Source organism: Cynocephalus volans, chromosome 3, assembly GCF_027409185.1.
Source record: "Cynocephalus volans isolate mCynVol1 chromosome 3, mCynVol1.pri, whole genome shotgun sequence".
In the NCBI taxonomy this organism is placed as follows: domain Eukaryota; kingdom Metazoa; phylum Chordata; class Mammalia; order Dermoptera; family Cynocephalidae; genus Cynocephalus; species Cynocephalus volans.
In genome coordinates, this window is record NC_084462.1 from 63,829,394 (window position 1) to 63,856,953 (window position 27,560).

Below are 27,560 nucleotides of genomic sequence, written 5' to 3' on the forward strand. Positions count from 1 at the left end.
GGAGCCCCTTCTGGGAAGGGCTAGAATTTATAGCCACTCACCAGAGAGAAACCTAAAGACCAAATTAGAGGAAAATACAACAACATAGCTGTACTGGTGCATAATAGGCAGCTATCTTTTTCCTGTTACATTGAGCCGGCCAGGACATCTGGGACAATACATCAACGTTTTACTACTAAATATAATGTTTGTTGCAGGTTTTTGGTGACCATCCTTTATCAGGTTCTTTTTAAAATTAAATCTCCAAAATTATCAAAAATTAGAAACGAATGTTGAGGCTGGCTGGTTAGCTCAGTTGGTTAGAGTGCAGTACTGACAGCACCAAGGTCAAGGGTTCGGATTCCAGAAGCAGCCAGCCGCAAAGAAAAGAAAAAGTGTTGAATTTTAATTTATGCCTTTTTTGTTCTTATTGATCATATAGTTTTTCTCCTCTAATTTTTTCAAATGATAATTTATATTAATTTATTCTTAGATATTTTGTCATCCTTTCATTCTTGTGATAAATACTACTTGATCACATTGTTACTAAATTTTAATGATCACAACTCAGTGAGTTAGTTATGTAATCCTATCCTTATTTTTCAAAGGAGGAAACTGAAGTTTACAAAGGTTAATAACCTGGCTGAACTCACAGAGCTACCACATGGCTGATCTGTAACGTGAATTCAGGCCCATAACTCCAAAGTCTATGCTCTTAACAGCTGTATTACATTGTATTAACATCTGCTGACTGCCCACTGATTGCCAGGAGTCTGACATACATATTTCATTTAATTGCCACACAATTCTTTGGGATGTGTCAACATCTTACATCTTACTGATGAGGAAACTGAAGCTCAGAGAGATTAATTAACTTGGCCAGGGTCGTACAATAACAAAATAGGTTCTAGATCCATGTTTTTAACAATGCTCTCATCTGCTTCCTTAAATACCTTCCCAATGCTGGTCCAATTCTGACCCACACCACAACTTTCAACAATCCTGTTTCTTCATAGCTCCTGGGTATAGAATAGAGGACAAGCTAGACGGTTTAATTTATTTTGAGGTAGAGTTTCTCCAACTGTCCATTTAAGAATCTGTATGTCTGAGAAAAGTAAATTCCCAGGGAGTGGGTGAGGGGGGGATATAAACCTAGCAACAGAAAGAAACATATTTAAGGTTTTACAAGTCTTTTGTTTCAAAAACACAAAATGGTTTTTTTTATGATATGATCTGTATTTACTTTAACCAGAAATTAATGTTTTATATTATATGCTATTAAGGAAGAAAAAGTTTTCTACCTGCTTCAGTTAATACACAAGGTATCTGCCATGGAGTCTATGAGTTTAAAAGAACTGAGCTGAACTGAAGACAGCTAGCATCAAGTTCCATATACAGGAAATTTCTCGTTTCTTAGTGTCACTATTTCCGAGAACCCAGACCTACACAAATGTGGTTAAAAACAGTAAGTGTTTACTCATTGCACGAGGCAATCAATCACTAAGGTGAGCCAAAGAGCAGATTATTGCCAGAGAGGTAGCATGATTGAATATTGCCAGGCTGCTATGAGCAGAAACTTCAATAAGCACTCAATGTCACATGTTGGGTTAAAAGGGTCTCTTACAGAGTTAGTAGTATTTATTTACTTTCAGTTAAGATTAAATAATTCATGGTCCCACTTCAGGCTCTCAAACATCATTTTCATGACACTTCTTGAGTAATGTAATAATTAACATGCCTTGTTAAAAATTTCTTTATATATTATCTTATCACAAACTATTTTATAAATTACCCTTTTTGCCCCAGAGATATTATTAAAATGGTCTTTTGCACAGGTATGGGTAAAACTTAGGAGTGTAAAATCTTTCAAAATGTTTTTTTTTCCCCTGATATGTTTAAATAAAACCGACGCTCCAGTGAAGTGTGCTATTTTATCTAATAGCTTTGAATAATCTCCCCTAACTCCCTTAACATCCTTTCCTTTTAGGGAAAGGTGGTTAATCATAGTGTATAGGCATTCACCTAGCTGGATGAGTAGTAAACTTGGTTTTGACTTGTTATGCTTGGATCTGTCTAGGCATGCCATAATCTCTCTACTTCTAAGAAGAAATAAACAACTACCAAAAAATATGTGGCTGAGATTTAGTTAAAAAGTCAACTCTAGTCTAATGGTTTTCAGTTCTAGTCAATGAGACACTTTTCTGAATGAGGACCTGCCAAGACAGACCTCATTCTCTTTTGAACTAAATCCTTTATGTGTGACACTTTTCTAAGTAGAAGATACCATACACTATTTTCCAAGATTTGCAACAAGGCTTGCTAAGAAATAGGTTTATCCTCAGTTATACAAATGGCTAACTTTTAATTGGAAGAGCCATTTCCTAAAATTTCAATATTATAGACTTTAATATTCTTCTATTCTGTTGTATACTTTACTTTGAAAATATGATTTAAAATGACTCTAGAAGGACTTTCTAATTAAAAAATGGCAAATTATGCAATTAAGATAAGGCTCCTGTTGAAAACAACTAAAAAATCTTAATAAAATATTTTGTAATATTCTTAAAAGTACTAAAGCTATCAGAAAAATTCCAAGTAAAAAATCCAGGAGAAAGTGAAATTCTAGAGAAAGATGGAGAGTCCTTAAAGTTTTGGCTGATCTATGAGAAACATTTATAAAAGTAATTCAAGGTATACCATTCCCACCAAGACTCTGAAAAGTTTCACCCTGATGATAAGCAAGAAATGAAAGCAAATCAGCCAATTTACATCCTTGTAGCCTGTATTCAGGACACCTGAGTGGTCTAGGAAATCCTAAACCTTGAACTTGGATTAAGATGGTTCCAGAAATAGTAGTAGTCTTAGTACTTAACAAAAGTAAACGAAAAGAAATGCTGAAATTAAATGTCTACCTCACATTAAACAGAAAAATTAATTCTAGATGGGTAATATACTAAAAGTAAAGGCAAAACTATAAAACCTCAAGGACATAGGAAAACATCTTATTGACTTTGAGGTGGGATAAGATTTTATAAGAAGAACAAAAACTATTAACCATAAAAGATTGATAAATTTGAAATTTATCAATAATTAAGAACTTTTATTCATCAAAAGAACCAAAAGACAGTAAAAAGACACAAAAGAGGAAATCTAAATGGCCAATAAATATGAAAAGGGGCCCAAACCTATCTGCCAACAAGGAAATGTACATTTAAATTAGAGCAAGATACCACTACATACTCACAAGATTAGCAAAAATTTAAGTCTGATAACATCAAGTACTGGAAAGGAAAGGAGCAATAGGACTCTTACAAATTGCTGATATAAGTGCAAATTGATATAGTTTCTTTGGAAAATTATTTATCATTATTGAGAAGTTAAAGATATGCATACCCAATGACCCACGAATTCCACTCTCTAGAGAATTTTTGCACGAGTACGGGGATAAATGCTTAGAAGCACATTTTTCATAAGAACAATCCAAATGTTCATCAACAGTGGAACAGATAAATACCATTGTGGTAAATTTATATAGTGGCACATTATATAGCAATGCAAAAAAAAAAAAAAAAAATCTTCCACAACATAAATTCCTAAAAACATAATTTTGATAGAAGCAAGACTCCAAAATCCAGAGACTAGGATTCTATTTTTATAAAGTTCAAAAACAGACATGTTTAAACTAACATACATTGTTTAATGATAGATCCTTATGTGATAAAAGTATAAAGAAAAGGAAGTGGCTTTCTAAATGTCAAATTAATAGTTTATCCTAAAATTAAGAAAAAAGGGTATGTATGATTAGCAAAATAAACAGGGGTAGGTGGGAGGGTTCTAGGATGCTGGCAATGTTCTATTTCTCAACTGGTAGTCACTGGGGTTTTTGCCTTTTGGTGATTCATTGTTCTGTACTAGTGTGTTTTATGTAAATTTCTGTGTATTCTATTACATATAGCAAGAGATTTTAAATAATAATTTAAAAAATAGTCCATAGAGTTATTTGCATAATCATTATAGAAAATATCACAGATTGTATGAAAATGTTTCTATAACCTAGCACTGTCAATATTCATCATCAAGTTTTTATAACAAATTTGCTTTTTAAAGAGTACTTTGTGCAAGAAAGCCACAGTAAGTGATTCCAGATGAAATAACTAAAACAGTGTGTTTTTATCAAGGCAAGCCTCATCTTGTGAATCTAAAAAACTGATATAAACTATTTTGGAATCGTTATTAACTAATTGTATTTTTTTAAAGTGAGGAATAATTAACATGCAATAACATGCACAGATTTAGGTACACTGTTTGATGAATTTTGACAACTGCAAACACCCATGTAACTACCACCTAAAACAAAATACGGAACACTTCTATCACCCTATAAAGTTCCTTATGCCCCTTTCCAGTCAATTCTTCTCTCCCCAAACACTTCCTTTCTTTTTAAAAATACAAACCATACATAAATTAAACCTCTGTCAGATTCTTTTTGCTGGGGGTGGGGGTGGGGGGCTGGGCAGCTGGCCAGCACAGGGATCTAACCCTGGACCTTAGTGTTATCAGCATCACGCTCTAACCAACCAAGTAACTAGCCAGCCCAACCTCTGTCAGATTCTTGAAATAACAGTTAACTCTGTTTATCTTATACTAATCTTCTAATGCAAGCTAGTTGAAGAAGTTCTGAGAAACACTTTCATTTTACTTTGGGCTATACGACACACTTACCTTCTAACAAAACATGGGTGTCATAAAGTTATATTCAGTTATTTATCAGCTGTTACGAGGAAACAAATATGTAAGTTGAAAACATAGTGAGGGGATCAAAAGAAAAGATTCCTAGTATTGAATGCTTTCTAGTTCCTCTCAGCTGAAGAATTCCAGCTGAAAAAAGAGAAGGAAAACGAAACAAAACCATGGGGTTTAGAGGACAGGCAGTGGCTAGCAGGACCTGAATATACTTTTCTGAATACAATTAGGTTGAAAACACTTTCAAGGCTTAGTGATTTATCTTTTCTCAGCTTAGGCATGTGTTAAATAGCCACAACAGTTGGCAAGAAGAGGAAAAAAAGGTAGGGAGAGGTTTCTACCTTTCTACCTTCCACAGGTATCTGTTGGTGGATTTTACAAGATGAATTTCGAATACACCAAAGCATAGCAGGGTTTGCTATAGGTATTACAAAGTAAACTGGAATTTAACATCTTTCAATTCATTTCAAATTATGAATGCTGCCAGCTATGTGGTTTGCTTATTCAGGTTCAAGAGATTCACAGCTGAATCTTTATTTAAATTTGGCAGAATTCTAAAAAGTCTGGAAAGCCAATTGGACAAACTCCATGTCCAATCCATCTGCTTAAACTGTTTACTTATAGTAACAGCATACAAATGTCTCATGTTACTGATAAACCACAGAAAGCTCCTGAGATGCTTTACTATACAAACTTAAATGCAATGTTCATCATCGAAGAGTAATGAGAAAAGTTAATGCAAATACAAATCATGCTCACTTGGACCAAATTTAATACAATGGTAAGAATGAGGAAAATGCCTCTGCATATACAAGAATGTTTTAGGAAGTCTTATTTAAAATAATTAAACATTTCTGCAACCAAAGGGTCTTTTGTTTGGAGCAATTCATTTAACCTTGAATTTTTTAAAGTAATTTTATTGTGAAATATTAACATACAGAAAAGTCAGAAAAATTAGAAAACATGAAAATACAATTTAAAGAATAGTTATAATTTGAACATTGTGTAACCACTAAATACATGTTATGCATTCAGTCAAGAAAAAGAAGACTAAAAGCACTCAAGAAGCCACCCTGATGACTCTTCCTAATCACACCTTCCATATTCCTCTCTGAATAATGACTATCCTTTTTGTGAGAAAAATTTTTTGTGTTTTCTTTATAGTTTTACCACCTAGATAAAATACATATATCATATTGTTTTATATAGGTACTTTTGTCTTTTCTTGAACTTTACATAACAGGGAATGTAATCGTATGTATATTTTTTGATGACTTGTTTCTCTTACAAAACACTGTTTGTGAGATACATCCATGACATTACCCATAGCTGTAGTTCGTTTGTTTTCATTGTTAAATAATGTTCCATTATATGAACATACCATAATTTGTATGTTCAGCTGTTTCTGGATACTTGGGCTATTCTCCACATTTGGTGATTATAAACAATACTTCCAACGAATATTTGTATATATGTCTCCTGGTGCATATATGCATATATACCTAGAAATAAAACATGATATGCTTCTCTGCAACTTTAGTGAATTGTGAACTGTTTTCTAAATTGGTAGTACCAACTTGTATCATCATAGTGTATGAGCATTCCCATTGCTGTAGATCTTTGCCAATACTCAGTATTTTCAGTCTTTTTAATTTTTGTCATTCTGATAGGTGAATCACATTATTACACTGAGTTTTTAATTTAGACTTCTCTGATCATTAAAGAAGTTGACTACCTTTGCACTTATTTATTAGCTATTTGGATTTCTTCTTTTGGAATGCCTATTCTGTTAACCTACTGAGTTGTCTGTGTTTTTTCTCATTAATTTGTATAAATTCCTTATACATTCTCAATGCCACTCCTTTGTTGATTCACATATAAAAATCTTCTCTCGCTGCGTAGATGTCTTTCACTGTCTTCCTGTTGTCTTTTGATGAGCAAAAGTTCCTATTTTTAATGCAGCCAAATTTACCAACATCTCCCTTTATTGTTAATGTGTCTTTTGGATCCTTTTCTTATTCAGGCAAAAACCCAAGGTCAAGAGTATGTTAGTCCATATTATCTCCTAAAAGTATGTGTGGTATTTTTTTTTTTAATATTTAGGTTAATCTGGAATAATTTTTTTGCTTATGTTGTAAGGTAGAGGTCAAGTGTCATTTTTAAAAGACAAGGATATTCAATTATTATGGCATCATTTGCTAAGTAGAGCGTACTTTCTCCCAATGCTTTGTGGTACCCTCCTTTTCCACATATGTATAGACAAGTGCCTCACATATCATAAATCAAGTGTAACATATGAATGGGTCAGTTCATGAATTCAATTATGTTCCATTCTTCTTTTTCTCCATCTTTGCTTCAATAGCACACTATCTTAATTACTGTAGCTTTATAATAAGTTTTGATATCTGGTGGAGCAAAATGCCCATATTGTTTTTTTTAACAGTGTTTTTTGTTCACTATTGATTCTTTGAAATTCCATATTTTAATTTTAGAATCTTCATTTCAACTTCCACAAAATAAAGTGTTAGAATTTTAATTGGGATTTCACTGAATCTACAAATCAGTTTGGTAAAAAAAACATATATACTGTAGTGAGTTGTCCAATTTATAAACATGATAAGTTTACTCCTAGATATTTAATATTTTGATGATATTATAAATATAATTGATTTTTGTATTCTGTCCTTATATCTAATAGCTTTGTTAAACTTATTATTCAAATAATTTACCTAAATTATTTTGCATTTTCTTTGTACAGTTTTTAGCATTTGTTAATAACGACTTTTTCATTTTTTTCTCTCAAAATCTTACAGCTTTTACTTATTTTTTTCCAGTAGTTGAATCTCAATCAATTTTAAGCAAAAGTTTTGATAGCAGGCATTCTCCTTTTGTTCCCAATTTCAAAGGGAAAGTTTTCAACATTTCACCTCTGAGTATGATTTTGCTATACATTTTATTTGTTTGTTTGTTTGTTTGTTTATTATTTATTATGTATGTATGTATGTATATTTGTCAGATTGAGGAAGTTCCATTCTATTTCTGGTTTACTATTAATTTTTATCATAAATTGAAGCTGAACTTACCAAATGCTTTTGCTGCATCTTTTGAGATGATTATGTTTTTCCTTTTCTTCTGTTAATATGATAAACTATGATTGATTTTCCAGTGATAAACCAAACTTGAATATCTTAAATAAATTCAACTTTGTTTTGATTTATTATTTTTATTACATATTGCATAATTCAATTTGCTAAAATGTTGTTTAAGAAGAATCCAAGCTCATGAAAGACACTGGCTTATAATTTGATTTTCTTTGGCTTCACTATGCTGTTTATAGATATGGATTTCTTTTTACTTACCCTACTTGGGCTTCATCTGGATTCTTGAATCTGTGGATTGATTTGTAAGTTTTTGAAAGTCCTAAATGATAATCACTTCAAATACTGTTTTTGCCCTATTCTCTTCTCTCCTCTCCTTCTGGGGCTCTAATTATACATAAATTAGACATTTTCATTATATATTATATACCTCTTACAATTTTTTCTGTATTTCCCATAACTTTTTCTCTCCATGCTCAGTCTGGATTCTTTCTTATGACTTATCTTCCAGTACACTGATTTTCTCTTCAGCTGATTTATTCTGCTGCTTCCTCATCTGTAGTTTTCTTAACTTTGATTACTAAAATGTTCAATTATCAAATTTTTATTTTCTATCATATGCATTACATACATTTTAAAGGAATTAATACTTATATCCTTGAATGTGGTAAGCATATTCTGGAGCCTCTGTAGGTTTGTTTCTATCGATTTTTATTCATATTGTCTTGCCCCCTTGCATGCTTAATTACCTTACTGTGTCAAACACTACTTGAAAATTATTTTATTGAACTAATTTGAGACTTAGGTTGATAATTACATTTCTCCAGAGTAAATTTTCCAATTGGTTCTGATAGGCACCTTGAGTACTAGCAATTCAATATCATTTTAATCTTTTTTCATGCTTAGGGATTATCCCAGGCACCCAGATAATTTGAAGCTGAGTTGCTATCTGTGCAATGACCAGTGTACTTCCTGCCTACCCTCTTTCTCCTTGTGCAGTCCTTCCTTTAAGATCCCAAAGCAAAACATGAGGTTTTTACCACAGCCATTGGAGTACAACATTTTTTTCTGACCAGTTATGCAACAACGTCAAAAGTACTACTCAGCCTCTCATCCGTCCCTTTTGGATCACAAATCGTATGCAGCCCCCAGTCCAGTAATTACTGACTACCTTGTTAGCAATTTAGTTCCAATTTTATTTTGGCTAGCTTTATTAACTGTCATCAGTGGGAGGACAGTTCTGAATTATGTACTCTGTCACTAATGCTAAGTCCATTTCTGTAGAGAGTTTCAAGCTTGCCTTTTTCTTCCTTAAGAGTTAGCAAGCATAGTTTTATAATCTGTGACTAGTAATTACAAAGTCTTGCAGTTCTAGTTTCTGCTTGTTCTTGTTCATACTGATGTATTTACTTTTGTGCTTGTCTTTTGATTGTGGCTACTTGTCCTTGTAGAATTATTTAACAGAAATTATCTGAAACCTGGGATAAAGGCGTCTTCTTCCAATGAGGATTTTCATTTCCTTCTGCCACGTTACTAAGAACACCACTAATCAATTTGGGACTACTTCTAACTCAGTTCACCACTTGAAATAATGCAGGTGATGTGAATTTGGGCTATAAATCTCCTCCAGATCTGGATTGTGGTTATAACTTCTGCAATGTAGTCCCTAAGGGTGGGATGAGAGAGTTCATGATTACGTGAGGGAGTAGGCTGTTCTGGCACTATCTTTATGAAGGGAAAATCAGGAAATTCTTCTATTAGACCTCATACCTTTGGAAGCCCTTAGGCTTTTACTTTTGTTCCCTCACCCATGAGGCTTGCAAATCATAACCCACATTTGCCAGTCTGGCAAATGTTCTTGGGGCATTCAGTTATAAGCACAACTTTCTAAATTCTTGCTTTTTCTTTGGCCAGGTAATTCTTTAATTTCTTCTTAGCTCTTTGATACTTTATAAGAAATTGCTTTCCACTCCCTCCTCCCCTGCATTTTTTTGTGGTTGGTAGAGTTGGTGCAAGTACCCTAGATCAACATATGTCTATAAACAGAAGTAGCTAAAGATTTTAAAAAGCATAACACATGCAACAAAACTTCAAACTTTTTATTTCTGAACAGAGTCAGAGAACCCAAAAAGTCAGAAGGGACCTGAAACACATGGTAAATACCACAAAACCTTAGTCTCCTCAGTTTCTTGATACTTTCCATTACAACAGCATTTTTGTGCATCACAAATTTAACCTGTTAGCTATTAAGTAGTTCTCAGAACGTAGAAAAATTATCTAAGAAAAACTGTTTCAAAGCAATAATAATTAATTAATAGTTAAGACCTCAAGATTCATCTCTCACCATTCCTCAGTGAGTGCTTGCCAAAATTCCACCAGTCCCACCCTTGTCACTTCTAGGCAGTCTTCAAATCCTTCACTGGGTACTTGGCTTTGGCTCTAATGATTTTGTTACTCCAGGCAGTTTTCCAAACAAAAAGGAATGATTATTTACAATTCTTAGACTGAAATCATAAATATCATCTGCTGAATTACACTGAAATGTCAGTATAACTCTACAGAATAGAAGTCTTCATAAATTGAGTGTGTCTTGGCTAGGTAAAAAGGATTTTAGTTATAAAAGTAGCAAAAGGATCTTATTGTAGGTAAGTTTAAACTCTTAGGTGGTCCTGCAGTGTATACTCTGAGGACAGCTTTACAGCAAGGTTCTTGACACAGACCATTTAGACTGGGAGCCAGACTACATTTTTCTTCCCAAAATTATAAGGAATTAGTAAATTGCCTCTTTGTGAATGAAATAACTTTACTTACATTTTCATACTGAATACCTTTCTTATATAGAACATTTTACTTTTTCCTCAAAAATTCTGTGATTACTTCAATCTAAAACAATATTCGTGAGACAAGGTACAAGATATAGTGCTCTCCTCAAGTAACTGCCTTTTAACTCAAAGGATAAGTAGCCTTTATACTTTACACAAATAATCAGTATATATTAATTTTGAAAAGAAGGCAAATCAAACCTCTAAGTACTCCATCTAGCACATGTCTTACAACTAAGAGTTTCTGAACTCTCTAACACCCTGAAAGGCATGTGTTACACAGAACTGACTTGGTATGCTCTGCCACGACTACACACCAAATATGCTGCTCTCAGTTCCTACATAGGATTTTATTGCCTAATGCCAAAATGTAGCTGAGCACTATTGTAAAGCTGGTTATTCCCATGTCCTAGAACACAACAATTTTACCCTTGAGGCATATGCCCTAGACTAGAGCAGTGATTCTCAAAGTATGGTCCTTGGACCAGCAGCAGTAGCATCACTGGGGAATTTGTTACAAATACAAATTCTTGAGACCCACCCTAAATCTACTCAATCAGAAATCCAGGATTGGGTCTAGAAATCTGTGTTTTTAACAAGTCCTCTAGGTGATTATGAAGCAAACTAAGGTCTGAGAATGCCCACTTTAAAGAAATTCTTGTTCATTTACTCTGATATAAGAATGTTTAAGCAGCGCTGTCTCTCTCTCTCTCTCTCACACGCACACAGGACCCCCCCAAAAACAAATGTCCATTGTCAGGAGAATGGATAAAAAAATTGTAGTATTAACACAATGAAGTACTTATTATACAACAGATAAAATGAATGAAAAATACCTATATTTATAAGGTTAAATAAAACCTAGAGCCATAATTGTGACTGAAAAAAATTCACAAAAGTCTACGGTATGATATTTTATAAGGGTAAGAAACAGGCAAAACTAAATAACATTATTTAACAATACATTTATGTGATAAATTAATAATGCTATTTTTTTAAAACATGGAAATGATACACCTTTAATTCTGTACAGCATTTACCTCAGAGAGGACAGATTGATGAGGTGAGGAAGGATCTACTAGTAACAGTCTAATTCTTAAGTTGGGTGGTGAGTTCATAGCTATTTCCTGTATTTATGTCATTTTTATTATTACAGTTTGTATATATCAAATATTACATATCAAATTTTAAACCTAGAAAACAAAAAAATGCAGCTAATAAACAAAGATAACCATTATCTTAAATAGAAAATTAGAAGCCACCTAAATGTTACAAATTATGTAATCAATGCTATGTTCATTTACTTACAAAAATTTTTACAGAAATGAGAAAATATTTATGATAAAATTAGCCAGATAATGTAAAAAAATGTATAATAAAAGGATTAGAAGAAAATACCATAAAATGTTAACAGCTGATATTACAGGGAGTTTTCTTCTTTGTACATTTGACATTTTTCTACAGTGAATAATACTTTACAAATCATTTGGGATTTCTTTTTAACTGTCATTGAGACATTTAAGGACTGTAAGTCATTAAAGAAAACTGCCAAATCTGTTGGAAACGGGGAGAAAACTGATGTTTTGTGGAAATCTGGTCGTGATTTATGAGCCATATAATACAAAGTCTTATATTTTTTGCCATAAAATTATGTATCTTTATTATTGTAATTCCTGATTAAATAATGTCATTTAGTTTGTGTGAGGGAAAACATGACTGAAAAAACCATGACCTAAAGAGGACTTCAATTAAAACAACTGATAACAACTGAAAAGAACAAAAGTAAAACACCTATCAATTATTGACCAGCTTTTGAAAACACAGAAGAAAGGCATATACTGAGAGTCTACTTTATAGCCCTATGTCCTGTCACAGTGAGAAAGGACCACAAAGATTAAGGATCAAAAGCCAGAGATTAGTTACATACCTCTTTTTCCAATATTCTAGCAATCTCGCCTAGGGTCCGATCCAAAGCAGAAACCTTATTGTTTCCCCATGAGCCACCGTCTTGTACTTGTAATTGTTTTAGAAGATCTTTGGCTAATCGCTGAAGCCTTCGATACAAAATGGAAGGAAAAATGACATAAATGAATTAGACTATAATACTTCGCTTTACTAAATATTCTGAAATACAAGTTATTTTCAGTATTGTATTTAAAACTGCTTCATAAAGCATCTAAGGGGAGAAAAAACATCTCATAAGGCTGGTATTACTTTATATTTACCAACACAAATCTACTCCTCATAGTAAAAATAGAACTAAAAGACAGTACTATTCACCCACAGGATTAGTTGGAACAATTGATGCCATCAGTTTCTGTGTGACCCTTAAATTAGAACAGAACTAGGCACAGAAGAAGAGGATGATGTCAGAGAAAATAGTGTAAGAACCTGAGCAGATTTTCATATTTTGACTTAAATCTTCAAGATAAGGATAAGCTTGGATATTATAAGCATTGTAAACTCTCCAAATGCCAAATCCCCCTCACCCCACCCCTTCCAGTTTACAAGCAGTTTGGGGATTGCCTCCCACTGCTAATGTCAATTGCTTAGACAATAGAGCACTTATTTACATCTCACTAAGAAATACCACATACTACCTAGGTTGTAAGATTCTTCAGTGAGGGGATAGTATGTAATACTTCTTTGTAGCCCTACTTCAGTTTCATACATCTCACTCTCTGAGCAATCCTTCTCTCCTTTCCACTTATTTGTTTGACCGTCCACTGACAGATACCAGATCTCTCCACTTTCCCCCTATGTACCATTCTACTGTCTTCAATTTTTATCTACTGTAGATTTATTCCACAGGACATTCATTATAAGCACTTTCTTGCAAACATCCTACATTCATGTTCTGTTGTTCTGTTTGTTACTCCTATCAGACAAACCCCAGCAATGATAATAATGCTTGTTTAGCTCTTATTACGGGCCAGGCACCATTCTCAGTGCCTTGCATGCATTAATTTATTTAACTGGATTAATAAAAACTGCCAGCCTTTTCCATTTCTGAACCTCAGGAAAAAGTTGTGCCACAGAAGGACTGGCAGGACTACTGATTCAAGATCTTACTAAATCTCTCTAATCTGCTTATTCACCACTCTCCACAAAGACTTACTTCATTCATTTTCCATTCTCTTCAAAACTCCACACTTTCTTTTCTCTCTCTCTTTCATAAAATCTTACATTTCATAAAGAAAAAGGAAGCTACTGGAACAAGAAGACCCTCACTCTCTGCCATAAAATCTACAAGCCTCTCTGTATTTCACCCATCCTCTCCTTTTTTCTCCCATTACAATCAAGAAAGGGCCACTCCTCCCATGTAGGGCTAATCCCACCACACAGGCTCTGTATGCACGAGGTCTTTCTGGACCTCACTCCCTATCTCTTTCCTGCTTCTTTGCAAATGCTCTTCATTTCCTCCTCTGAAGTGCTTCCCCTACCCCTGCGTTACATAGAAAATCCCTACTTATCCTTCAGCTCTTAGCTCAAACATGACTTTCTTTGATTTGACTATTCCTTCAAAGCACTCTTTACAAGTGAATTAAATACTTATCTAACTAATTGTTCTTCCATGAAGAGTTTTACCACAGAATTTTCTGCAAGCGATGGAAATGTTCTGTATATGCACTATCCAACATGGTAGTTGCCAGCCACATTTGAGCACTTGAAATATAGTATGACTGAGGAACTGAATTTTAAATTGCATTTAATTTTAATAATTTAAATTTAAATAGTCACATGTGGCTAGAAGCTATTGTATTAACAGTATAGGAGCAGAGCATTATACTTCAGGAGAGAGGGTCCTTGTTTACCTGTCCACTGCCTTATCTTATCATGTTCCATATATAGAAGTGCATTCAATAGATATTTAATGAATGAATGGTCTACAGAAGAAATGTCTTCTTCATATTAATCTTAACAATCTCCACAACCTCATAGGTTACACAATATTTTCGTGTACATGATCTTATTTAATCTTCTCAACAACATTGTAAATTAGTATTATCCCTATTTGAAAAATAAAGAAACTAAAGCTCAGGGAAGTTAGGTGACTTTTGCAAGGTCACATAGTTGGTAAAAAGGTACTACTGGAAACTGAAACCTAAACCTTTGATTTTCAAATCTCATACCATATCAGTCAATTGAAATAAAGAAATTTTATTCACAAATGAACAATTTCCTAGAATACAATTTCATCTAAAAATTTATTTATGTAAAATTTTAAAATTTCTCAAAGAACACAACAGCAAATGTAGCTCAAAAAGACACTAGTGAACTCCAGTTTAAACCTAAGCTATCCATATGCAGTTTACTTTGATAAAGAATGAATACAAACTCTAAAACCAGATGCACCTATGCTTGAACTCTGGCTCCAGCACATACTGTGTGTGTGTGTGTGTGTGTGTTTGTGTAAATTATTTTCCCTCTAGAGCTTTTGAAGATCAGAGATAATTAATGTAATATACCTAACATCAAACACAAATGTAGACATTCAATAAATGGTTAACTATTATTACTATGCATTGACAGAAGGTCTCAATCTAACAAAAAGAAAAAGGGAATATAAAAAATACAAAAATAGAATAATAGTAACATACTTTTTTCCCTTCTAATCAAATATGGGCCAGAGTCCCACCTGATTACAGTTACTGACCTTACCATGTGGAAGAATATTGGCAGCAAACTTCATCATGTGACAGATAAGTAGTCACTTCAGCTTTTGGCTGAATAAAGTCTACACACCATGTAATTAAATATCCAGCTATAGCGATGGATGCATATAAATCTAGCAGTATTCTTACCAAGAATGCTCACATTCCACTGAAAACCAGGGAAGCACAAGGACCATTTTAACTCACAGAATACAAGAAGCTTGTATTTCACCCTGAGGTAAATCAAATCTAGGATTCATGTGAACCTACCCTTCAAGGAAGAATGCCAAATCAAGGGGATGTTTTGGTAACATGAGCTAAACCTCTGTCTCATTCCCTGCCTCCACAGAAGTACCACAAATAATAAAGCTCCTCTCAAGAAAAAAAGCACCATATTTTGATTCATACTAAAAATAATTATAGAATGTTACAGAAGTCAACCGCTGAGAGCTATATTTTCCCTATAGTGCAAGAACAGGAGCTGCTTAGAGAGTGGTTTTTAACACAGTAATTTTTATTTGGGTTACTTTTGACAGAAAATTTTTCTAGCATGAAAATAAAAACTAGATGCTTTCTAACTCCTAACCTAGAACATGAGACGTGTCTGTCAGGTATGTGACTTTGTGGAGAATGTTGTTAAGATCAGATATTTTCTTCGCAAAACTTGAACAAATTCCAACAACTTCTCTAAGATCAAGGCAGTAAGTGGTAAATGTGGACTGTAAAATCATCTGTCCAAGGAGACCTAATTTTTTTCACAGTAAAGTTTGGGGGGTAGGTCCTGGTAGGATCATTTGGAGCATTTGTCAAAGTATAAGAAAGAAAACTGGGTTGACTGTAGGAACTAACATTGTTCTTTAGTATAACGGACAGGATGACATAAAAACACTAAGTTTTTTCTTTTTTTTTCATCTCTTCTATTTGGAAGGTACATGATCTACATTTAGAGCTATTGGTTCCCTTTCTATTTTTATGTAATATGCTTAAGGCTATATTTCTAAATATAAGAGCTTAAGAAATCAAATAGTACCTTTTGATATTCTCTGTCTAAGATGAAAAAATCTTCCTATAGCAGACACCTTTTGTTTTTGCCTGCCAGCATCTCTTCTTGTGGAAAAATACCCTATCATTCCCTTTTAGGGAACTATCACACCCCCACACTTAGATGGGCAGGCTAGATGTGATCGATGTTATCAGGTGTCCTGCTCCCAGGCCCTTACTCTCAGTGGAAAGAGCTAGGGAATGCATGCATGTTATTTTATAAATGTGTGTGTGTGTGTGTGTGTGTGTGTGTGTGTGTGTGTAAATGTTTACAACTATATTTATCTGTGTATATGGGAAAATACAAATAAACACTGATACCTCCGAATCCAATTCATCACCCAGGGCTTTTTTATTCTCCCTGGCTATATTTTTAACTCTCTTCTCCAGAAGTGAGCAACTTGCCTTCCACCATCCTTAACATATTTAGTTATTTGACCAATGCCCTTCTGTAACATGTCACCCCTCTTTGTCTCTGTATATGCTATTACCTCCCTGCTCAGGCTCTGATTTCTCATTTTGGGCTCATTCACATTCCTTGCCCTACTTGGGTTTCAACACCCTTTGCCAGGCTTCCCCCTTCACTTGGGCTCTGAAAGACCCTGCCAGGATGCCCTACCATAGAGAGGGTCTATGCACTCTGCTCTGGCTCACCACACCATGCCACAGTGCCCCATCTCACATAGAATATCCAACCCCTTCCCCTGCTTGGGCTCTGAGCCTCCACACTATCCCACCCCCACCCCTCCAGAAATGCCCTCTTCGCTTTACTCAGGCTCTAACACTCCAACTGCCTCCTGCCATCTCCCTCCATCACCACCATTTCCCTAGTGCAGATGGCTGCTTGGTGCTGCCTCACCTAATGGCTTCAGGACTGATTTTTTTCTAGAAGGAGGACAGAAAATTGGAGGGAAAGAGAAAGAGTTGTTTTCATTTATTAGCTGGAACAATTTTATAAAGAGAAATTTCTTTCATCTACTACTATTTGGTTACCGAGTTCATATAGGAAAGGCAAGATAAATGTTTGATTCTGTCCCATTATTTACTAATTTTTAAAATAATGAATTGGTTTTATATCATCCTCTGAAGGTGATCAGTTAATTTTTAAAAATATTATGAACTCATGATTTTAATTTATTTGATATCCTTCAATCAGTTACAATTATTATCTCTTTTTGAGGTTGAAATTATCCCATCTTTGGCCAGTAGGAGACTTCAATTTGGCTCCTGAGTCCTTTGACCACATGCTAGCAGTCTTTGAGAGCTTCCTGGCCATCCTATATGACAAGACATTCAGATCTGGACTTAGCCATTTCCCTGAGAGGCCCTTGTTTCTTTTAGTGACAAGTGATATTTCAAGCCCCAAATCAGTAAGCACTGCAAATGCTCACTACTATTGAGTTGGTCATTGTTTCCAGGCCTTTTCAATGGACAGAGCTAGAAAATAAATAAGTGTGCATGTATACACGTGTACATACATCCACAAAACACTTTTTTAAAGATACCTTGTAAGTTCAAACAAGTCAAATTCATCCATACAGGGATCTTACCTGATCTCTACTATATTATGTCTACCTCCTTTCTTCCAGACTGAGAACTCAGATTCTCAGAATCACAGTGAATGAAGGAATTCCAGTCTCCAAAATCTCCTCTACTTTATCCCATATTACATACACAACAGTCTCAGAAGAATATTACTAATAATATCATTACCAATATAATTAGAGAATGGTTAATTTTTTGGCATTTAACAATGCGCCTTCAAAAAGTTCATGGAAATATCAATATTACCTTTTAATTTCATTTTTCCACAAACTTTTAAAAATACCCTCAATATCTTTCCCATTATCCCCAATCTTTTTCTTACAGTGATACTATAAAACTATCTGAGATACAGCCATTACATACATATTTTCTTCCTTCTGGCAATTGGTTAATATTAATGCTAAAGAAATTATAACTTTAATCACCAGTCCTTATTTTGATGTCTCTTTAAGTCATTTTGATTCCTGAAGTTCATTCTCTATTAGTTTTTTAAAACAGTATTTATTTTTTAGAGAAGTTTTCACTTCATAGCAAAATTGAGCAGAAGATACTCTAGTAGTATTTAAAGATACTCAAGAAAAGGAAATGTGGGTCAGGGATTTTGAAACTGGAAAAACTGAGAACTTCCTTGCCATCCTATATGACAAGACATTCAGATCTGGACTTAGCCATTTCCCTAAGAAGCCCTTGTTTCTTGTTCTGCCTTTGAGAACACAAAATTATGCAAGAACAAAAATTAAGGGTATATTGTTCACATGAGTCCCTTCTGAGGAACCAACTTGAGACTGAAGTTCAGCTGCTTTTCTCAGATTGGTCCCTTACATCCAGTAAAAACACATTAGTTATTTTGGGGTTCTCCTTTCCCTACATCTGTTAGCCCAGTTACTTCTCTTTGCTTTCTGCCACACTGATGCCAATACCATGCAGATCTTGTGTCTGATTGTTCCTATCTATTTGTTTTTGAATTTTATAGAGATACCTGGTAAAGTGCTTTTGTTGTAAATACTGTGGGGTTTTTTGGTTTTCTTAAGTAGTTATCCGGTTCCTACATGAAAATTTGGAAACACTGAAAACTTATGCTTCTGTCACTCCTGCCATTTTTCCAGACTTATAGTGTAAAAGGACATCCTGGTTGTCCTGTGGAGAACAGACTATAGTGAATAAGGAAAGAAGCAGTGAGACTAATTAGGAGGCTGCTACAATAATCCAGATGAGAGATGATGGTAAGTTAGACTAGAGTTGTTATCATGAAAGGAGTGAATAGTGGTCAGATTCTGAATATATGTTGAAGGTACAGCCAACAGAATTTGCTGATGAATTGAAAGTGGAGTGATAGAAAAAGAGGATGACTCCAAACATTATAGCATCAACTTAAAGGATGAATTTGCCATTTCCAAAGATGAGCAAGATTATGGGGGGTACTGTTGGGAGCAAATGTCAGGAGTTTGACTTTGAATATGTTCATTTGAGGTGTCCAAAGGAACAGATATACACCCAGGTAGAAATGCTGAATAGGAAGCTGGATATATAAGTATGGAGTTAGGGAGAGAGGTCTGGAATGTAAATTTAAAATCCATTAGTGCCTAGATGTTTGAAGACATGAAGCTGAACGAAATTACCAAGGGATTAATTCTCTTACTGAACTCCCAGGGCAAAGGCATGTTAATGTTAGAGTCCAAAGAGATGAGATGGAACAAAGGAAAAGATACTGAAAAAAAATGCAACCAGTCAAGTAAGAGGAGAATACAGAGAAAGTTTTGTAATAGACTGTTAAAGACCTCCAATGAATTATGTAGCCATGACTTGTACAGTCTCTTCCTACAGTGACTCTGGACTCGACCAAGTGACCTGCTTTGGCCAATGGGACATAAGCAAATGTGACACAGCAGAGGCTTCATAAGGGCTTCTTTTGCCATGTACAAAAGATCTAGCTTGCCTTTTGGAGGAAGAGGCTCATCTAATAGCGAACATCAATTGTCAGGCACGTGAGTGAGCCTATCTTAGACCCTGCAGTCCCAGTCAAATATAGATGTAGATAACTTATGCAAGTGGTAATCCAGAAGCCAAGTGAAGGAAATGTTTTAAGATGAGAAGGAATAAATAAACTCATCATATGCTTCTGAATGGCTGAAAAAAATGGGAATGAAGAATTGACCACCGGATTTAGCAACAAGGAGATGAGCACACTCTTTGAGAAGAGGTGTTTTCATAAAGTGGTAGAAAAGAAAGCCTTTTTAGAGTAAGATCAAGAGGGAATAGGAGACTAGGAACTGTATAGATATAAATAGGCTGAGAAGTACTCAAAAATCACTTATAAGAGAATCCACTGTTAGAGAGTTCTTAATAATCTCCCAAAACATTATTTACTCTAAATACAGTGTTGTTTTTCTTCCATAATTGATAAAATTATTGCCTAAAATAGAAAAGAGAGTATCAATTCTTAAACTTTTGTAGTTTCTAGCTTCAATAATAGTTCAGGCCATACCAAACAAAGCACAAAATTTGGCAGCCAACAGCAGAAAAGTAAATTTCAAAGAGTCTTAAATATTTGCCACCCAGTTCAATGGTGTTAAACATGCTTCACTCTCAACCTAAATCCTCAAAATGACAGAAAAGACATCATAAGATTAAATAAATCCATAATCACTCTGGAAAGCAAGAATGATCACTCTCTGTGGAAAAGAAACTATGAGAAATGACTGAAAGAACTGGAGAGAAAGATCCTTCTCTGGTATCTCTTCACCATCGTAGAGCCACAAAGCAAACAGAGAGGTGGAATGAAGATTTAAAGTTCTGAGTCAGAAAACATTTAGAACCTAGAATTCCTTCCCAGAAAAATTATCATTTAACTGTGAAGGCAAAAAGACATTTTCAAATATAGAAGGACACAAAAATTTATAAACCACAGATCCAGTCTTAAAGAATATTAGAGGATGAACTAGATAAAAATTAATCCATGAGAAAGAAGTGGGACACAAGATAACATTGGAAAGCAAAGAAACAAGTAAAACTTAGAGTTAAATCTAAGAATGTACTAATTATAAAAGAAAATTTAAAAACAATCCAGAAATAAAGTCCTCAAAAATACCAACATGGGAAGTAAATGTAAAATCAAAGTAAATGTAAAACAACGCTCTTGTTTTATATACTGACTAACTCTTATGAACTTAAGTGCCTGTTAAAAATTTAAAGGTAAACATACGTAGGATAGAGAAGGAATTATGACTTCTGAATCATCAAATATAAAAAATTCCATAAATTTTATAAAAGATTCCATCAATCTTACAAAAGATGAGAAATGAAAGCATGGTAAATGTAAAACACAAAATAGTATGGCAAGAATAAGTCCACATTGATCAGTGACCAGAATGAGTGTGAATAGGTCAAATTTATAATTCACTTATTAAAAGACAGATACTCAGGTTGGATAATGAGCAAAATCTAGCTATATGCTAACTATAGGAGAATTGAATCAAAATTAAACATAAAGACTAAAAATATACCTTTATATACCAAGCACGGTATATTATCTTTTTATATACCCAGAAAATACTAATAAAAAAATAGCAAATATAGCAATATTAAAATTAGAAAAGAACAGAATTCCTGAAGACTAGAATTCTAGAGCTATTTAATATTGATAAAAGAATCCATCAAAACATATAATAATCAGAATCTTTATGCAATAACAAAACAGATTCAAAGTATATATAGCAAAATTGTTCAAAAACTATAAGGAGTAAAAAAGGGCAAGTTCCTGGGGAAGCAACCAATATTTACCAATGGCCTGATATGACAAGACTGTGATGTGGGACCAGCCATTGCTCATTGGTTGTGATGAAGAGACCTACCTGAAGATGGTATGTATGCACACTGTATAAACTAGATCCTTATTCTGCTCACCCAGCAAGTTATATAGCACAAGTATAATCAAAATGGCTAAGAAAATATCTCAAAACCACACCATGATATAAACCCCGAAGCTTAAACTAATTCAATGGAAAAGGTAGAATGGATGAAATGTTGAATGTTTTTAGAACTATATTTTAAACATCATATGATAAAGAACTTATTAAATTTGATTGAGTTTACCTATAAATGACTATAAAGAATTTTATGTCCTAAGGTAGAAATGGAAGCTTGAGATGGAAATTAAGTCTGATTTTTAACTAACGAAGAAAAATACAAGTTTACACATTTGAATAAGCAGCTTATGAAAATTTGGGAAATGTAATTTTCCTAATAATATCCTATTTGAGGGAAAGAGAACTGTCATAATTGTTGAGGGTAGCGCAAATGTACTAGAAAAAATTTGCAAGGCTCTATTAAAATTGGAATGTGCATATGCTTGGGTCCAGAAATTTCACTTCTCGCCAGGACTGGCTATATAACTTGCATGGCACAATACAAAGTAAAAATGTAGGGCTCTTTGTGCAAAATTACTAAGAATTTCAAAACAACAACAGTAGAGAATTAAACCAAGTACAGGATCCTTCCAAGAGCAGGGTTGCATGTCTAGGAAACTGGCTCTGTTTTCTGCCCTGGAAAATCACTCACATATATGCAGTGTCATATGTACAAAGATGTTCACTGCAGCACTGTCTTTAATAGCAACAACAAAAATAATAGAAAAAGAAAAACCATACATGGCCAATAAGAGGAGATCTCTTAAATCTTTAATATATTATGTAATATATAAACAATGGAATACTATATATCACCACTAAACTAAAAAAGTATATGAAATATTAAGAACAAAAGAGTGGTTGCCAATCAAAATGCAGCAAAATTCTCTTTTGTGAATAAATAAGTTTCTGGTAAGAAAGATTAAAAATATACATATGGGGTTAGGAATAAACATGACTGTGAATATATAGGTAATATTAAAGAAAGAGATGATCTAAAATATAAAAAATAGCACCTTGGAGGAGGGGGAAGATATTTTTTAAATAAAGAGGCATTTTAATTATGTCTTTGTAAAATTGTTTAAAGCAGGGTTAGGAAACTACAGCTCATGACAAAAGCCAACCCACCACCTGTTTTTAAATAAAGTTTTATTTGAACACAGCCACACCAATTCATTTAAGTGTTGTCTGTGGCTGCTTTGTGCTGTGAAGATGAATAGCTGAATAGTTGAGATCCAGACCTTATGGCCCACACAGCCTAAAATATTTACCATCTGGCCCTATACAAAAACATGTTTGCCAACCCCTGGTTTCAAGTGGTAATAAAAAAGATGGATAATAAGTATAACTTTACCTGCTGTATTTAGTTGTTTTTCAAATAAAAAACACAAACAACCCACAAGCATATTGATATCTGCAATTCAATAATAAAAAGACAATTCAATATCTAAATAGACACGTCACAGGAAGACATATGAATGGCCTATAAGTACGTCAAAAAACAACACCATTAGTCATCAGGAAAATTCTAATTAAAATCAAAAGATACCACTACACGCCCTCCTGAAAGTCTAAAATCAAAAAGACTGACAACATCAAATACTATCGAGAATACGAAGTAACGTAAACTCTCAGATATTGTTGGTAGGAATGTAAAATAGTAATAATACTTTGAAAAAAAGGTCTAGTGTTTTCCCATGAAATTAAACATGCACATGGCATAGGACCTTGCAAATCCATATCTAGGTATTCACTTAAAAGAGATGAAAACTTATATCCAAAATTTATTTCCCAAAACTGGAAACAGCCCAAGTGCCCATGAACAGGAGACTGGATAAACAAACTGAGGCTATATTCACTCATGAAATTCTGCTCAGCAATAAAAAGGAATGATGGTCAGCTCTGTGTCCCATGAATATGCATAATCAATCCAAAAAAAAAAAGAATGAATTAATAAACACATCAACATGGGTGAATCACAAAACATGCTGAATGAAAGAAGGCTTGTATAGAAGAGTACATACTGTTTGATTACACTCTGAACTGGTAATTCTAATCTGTGGTAAAAGAAAATCAGAACAATGTTTGCCTCTTGGGTGGGAGTGAAGGGACTGACTAGGGAAGGACATATGAGAACCTTTCTGAGATGATGATAATGTTATGAATTTTTTTTTAACTTCTAAATATATATTGTAATCAATTTTCATGACCCTTTACATATTCCTCTTCCCTCCTCCCTCTCTCCCCTCCTCCTCTACATCATATCTGTTCACTTGTCTTAAAAAGTTCAAGGAATTATTGTGATTGTTATGTCTTCTCCTCCCCACCCTATGTTTGTGTGGTTATTTATTTATTTTCAGCTCCCACAAATAAGTGAGAACATGTGGTTTTTCTCTTTCTGTGCCTGACTTGTTTTATTTAATATAATTTTCTCTAAGTCCATCCATGTTGTTGCAAATGGTAGTATTTCATTCTTCTTTACAGCAGAGTAGTATTCCATTGTGTAGATATACCACAGTTTCCTTATCCACTTATCTGATGATGAACATTTGGGCTGGTTCCAATTCTTGGCTACTGTAAATAGTGCTGCAATAAACATTGGAATAGCTGGGTCACATGGTAGATCTATCTGCAATTGTTTGAGGAACCTCCATACCATTTTCCATTGGCTACACCATTTTGCAGTCCCACCAACAATGTATGAGAGTTCCTTTTTCTCCGCAACCTCTCCTGCACTTATCATTCTCAGTCTTTTGGATATTAGCCATCCTGACTGGAGTGATATGGTATCTCAAAGAGGTCATAATTTGCATTTACTGGATGCTGAGTGATGTTGAGCATTTTTTCATGTGTCTGTTGGCCATTTGTATATCTTCCTTTGAGAAATGCCTATTCAGCTCCTTTGCCCATTTTTTAATTGGGTTATTTGGTTTTTTTTGCTGTAAAGTTGTTTGAGTTCCTTGTATATTCTGGGTATTAATCCTTTGTCAGATGTATATTTTGCAAATATTTTCTTGCACTCTGTTGGTTGTCTCTTCACTCTGTTGATTGTTTCCTTTGCTGTGCAGAAGCTTTTTAGTTTGTTATAATCCCATTTGTTTATTTTACCTTTAGTTGTCTGTGCTTTTGGGGTCCTATTCATGAAGTCTGTACTTACTCCTACTTCCTGGAGTGTTTCCCCTATGTTTTTTTTAAGTGGTTTTATTGTTTCAGGATATATATTTACTTCTTTAATCCATTTTGAGTTGATTTTTGTATATGGTGAGAGGTATGAATCTAGTTTCATTCTCCTACATATGAATATCCAGTTTTCCCATTACCACTTGTTGAAGAGGCAGTCCCTTCCCCAGTGTGTGGACTTGCTGCCTTTGTCAAAGACCAGATGGTTGTAGGTGTATAAGTTGATTTCTGGGTTCTCTATTCTATTCCATTGATCCATGTGTCTGTTTTCATGCCAGTATCATGCTGTTTTGATTATTATAGCTTTGTAATATGGTTTGAAGTCAGGTAGTATTATGCCTCCAGCTTTATTTATTTATTTTTTGCTCAGGATTGCTTTGGCTATGCATGGTCTTTTGTTATTCCATATAAATGTCTGGATGGTTTTTTCCATTTCTGAGAAAAATGTCATTGGAATTTTGATGAGGATTGCATTGAATCTGTAGGTCACTTTGGGTAATATGGACATTTTCACAATGTTAATTCTTCCAATCCAAGAGCATGGGATATCTTTCCATCCTCTTGTGTCCTCTTTAATTTCTCTCAACAATGGTTTGTAGTTCTCTTTGTATAGTTTTTTCACATCCTTAGTTAACTTTATTCCTATGTACTTTATTTTTTTGGTGGCTATTGTAAAAGGGCTAGCTTCCTTGATTTCTTTTTCTGCATGTTCACTGTTGGAGTATAGAAATGCTACTGGTTTTTCTGTGTTGATTTTGTATCCTGCAACTCTGCTGAAATCATTTATCAACTCTAGGAGTTTTTTTGTAGAGGCTTTAGGCTGTTCATTGTATAGGATCATATCATCCACAAACAGGGACAGTTTGACTTCATCTGTTCCAATCTGGATGCCCTTTATTTCCTTTTCTTCTCTGATTGCTCTGGCTAGTACTTCCAACACTATGTTGAATAATGTTCTGAATTTTGATAGGTGTTTTGCATTTGTCAAAACTCATAAAATGGCACACTTAAGATCTGTGTATTTTATTACATGTAAATTTTACCTCAAAATAAATAAAAAGGGTAAACAAATAATAAACTAGTTAATAATATGCATGCTGAGGTATTAAAAGGGGAGTGCACAGATATATGCACTTTACTTTGACTCATCAAAAATTTGATACATTGATAATGGATAAGGGGATGGAAGGATACATATGTGATAAATTAAGTACAGCAAATAATTAATTATAGAATCTATGTAGTGGATACATAAATTTCCACTGTAAAATTCATTCAAACTTATCTGAATTTTTGAAATTTTTCATAATGAAATGCTGGAAAAAATACACAGAGATATCCAGCATTGTGATTATATTATATACCAAAAAGACAATAATATATTTTTAAAAAAACAAGGAATAGTTACAATGCAAGAAAGAAAATCCCAAATTCCAAAGTCAGAAATCGTAGAATACATATAATTAAATTTAAAATACATAAAGCATACATAATAGAATACATTGTTGCTATTATTATTTTGAACAATTATCTGTTAGATTAAATAAGAATAAGAAAAATACCTTATTTTATCTATTCTTATTCATTCTCTGATACTCTTCCTTTTGTTATGGAGATCCAAGTTTCTGATTTATATCACTTAACTTCTCTCTGAATAACTTTTTTCTTTAATTGAAACATATTGATTATACATACTTGTGAAGTACACAGTTGTATTTTAACACATGTGTACAATGTGTGATGATCTAATCAGGGTAATTAGCATATTCATCATCACAAAACTTAATCATTTCTTTGTGATGTGCACATTTGATTTCCTCTCTTCTAGACATTTGGTAACATGCAGTAAATTAATGTTAATTATAGACTCCTAGCTCCACAGTACACCAACAGAATTTATTTTTCCTGTCTAGCTGTTTTGTGTTTATTAATGAACCTCTTGCTCCCACTATCCTCCCTCTCACTTCTCCTTTTCCACCTCTAGTAAACACAGTTCTACTCTCTCTTCTGAATAAGTTCTTTTAATTTTTCTTGCAAAGCAGATGTAATCGCAACAATTTCCTTCAATTCTGTTTATTTGAGAAAGCCTTTATTTCTTCTTCACTTTTGAAGGACAATTTTGCAGAGTACAGAATTCTAGTTGTTCAATGGCATTTTTACAGAAATACGAAAAAAAAAAATCCTCAAATTCATATGAAACCACAATCAATTCCAAACAGCCAAAGCAATCTTGACCAAAAAGAACAAAGCTGAAGGGATCACACTTCCTGACTTCAAATTATATTATAAAGTAATCAAAACAGTATGCTACTGGAATAAAAAGACATATAGACCAAAGGAACAGAATAGAGAACCCCAAAATAAACTCACACATTCACAGTCAATTCATCTTTGACAAGGCTGCCAAGAGCATACAACGGGGAAAGGACAATCTCTTCAACAAATGTACTAGGAAAACTGGATATCCTTCGACAGAAGAATGAAATTCCACCTATGTGCCACACCATACACAAAGTCAACTCAGACTAGATTAAATACTTAGATGTAAGATTTGAAACCATAAAATGCTTAGGAGAAAACAAGGAAAAACTT

General features: G+C 33.9%; 1 protein-coding gene across 6 annotated transcripts in view; it reads right to left on the minus strand.

The window, feature by feature from the left end:
• The window catches only part of SCAPER (S-phase cyclin A associated protein in the ER), a 491,674-nt gene that overhangs the window by 202,244 nt on the left and 261,870 nt on the right, over positions 1-27,560 (minus strand). For all 6 annotated transcript variants that reach the window (XM_063090894.1, XM_063090891.1, XM_063090893.1 and 3 more), the window contains one exon: positions 12,570-12,696. In XM_063090894.1, coding sequence (XP_062946964.1) covers positions 12,570-12,696 — 127 coding nt within the window. The remainder of the gene's footprint in view (positions 1-12,569; positions 12,697-27,560) is intronic.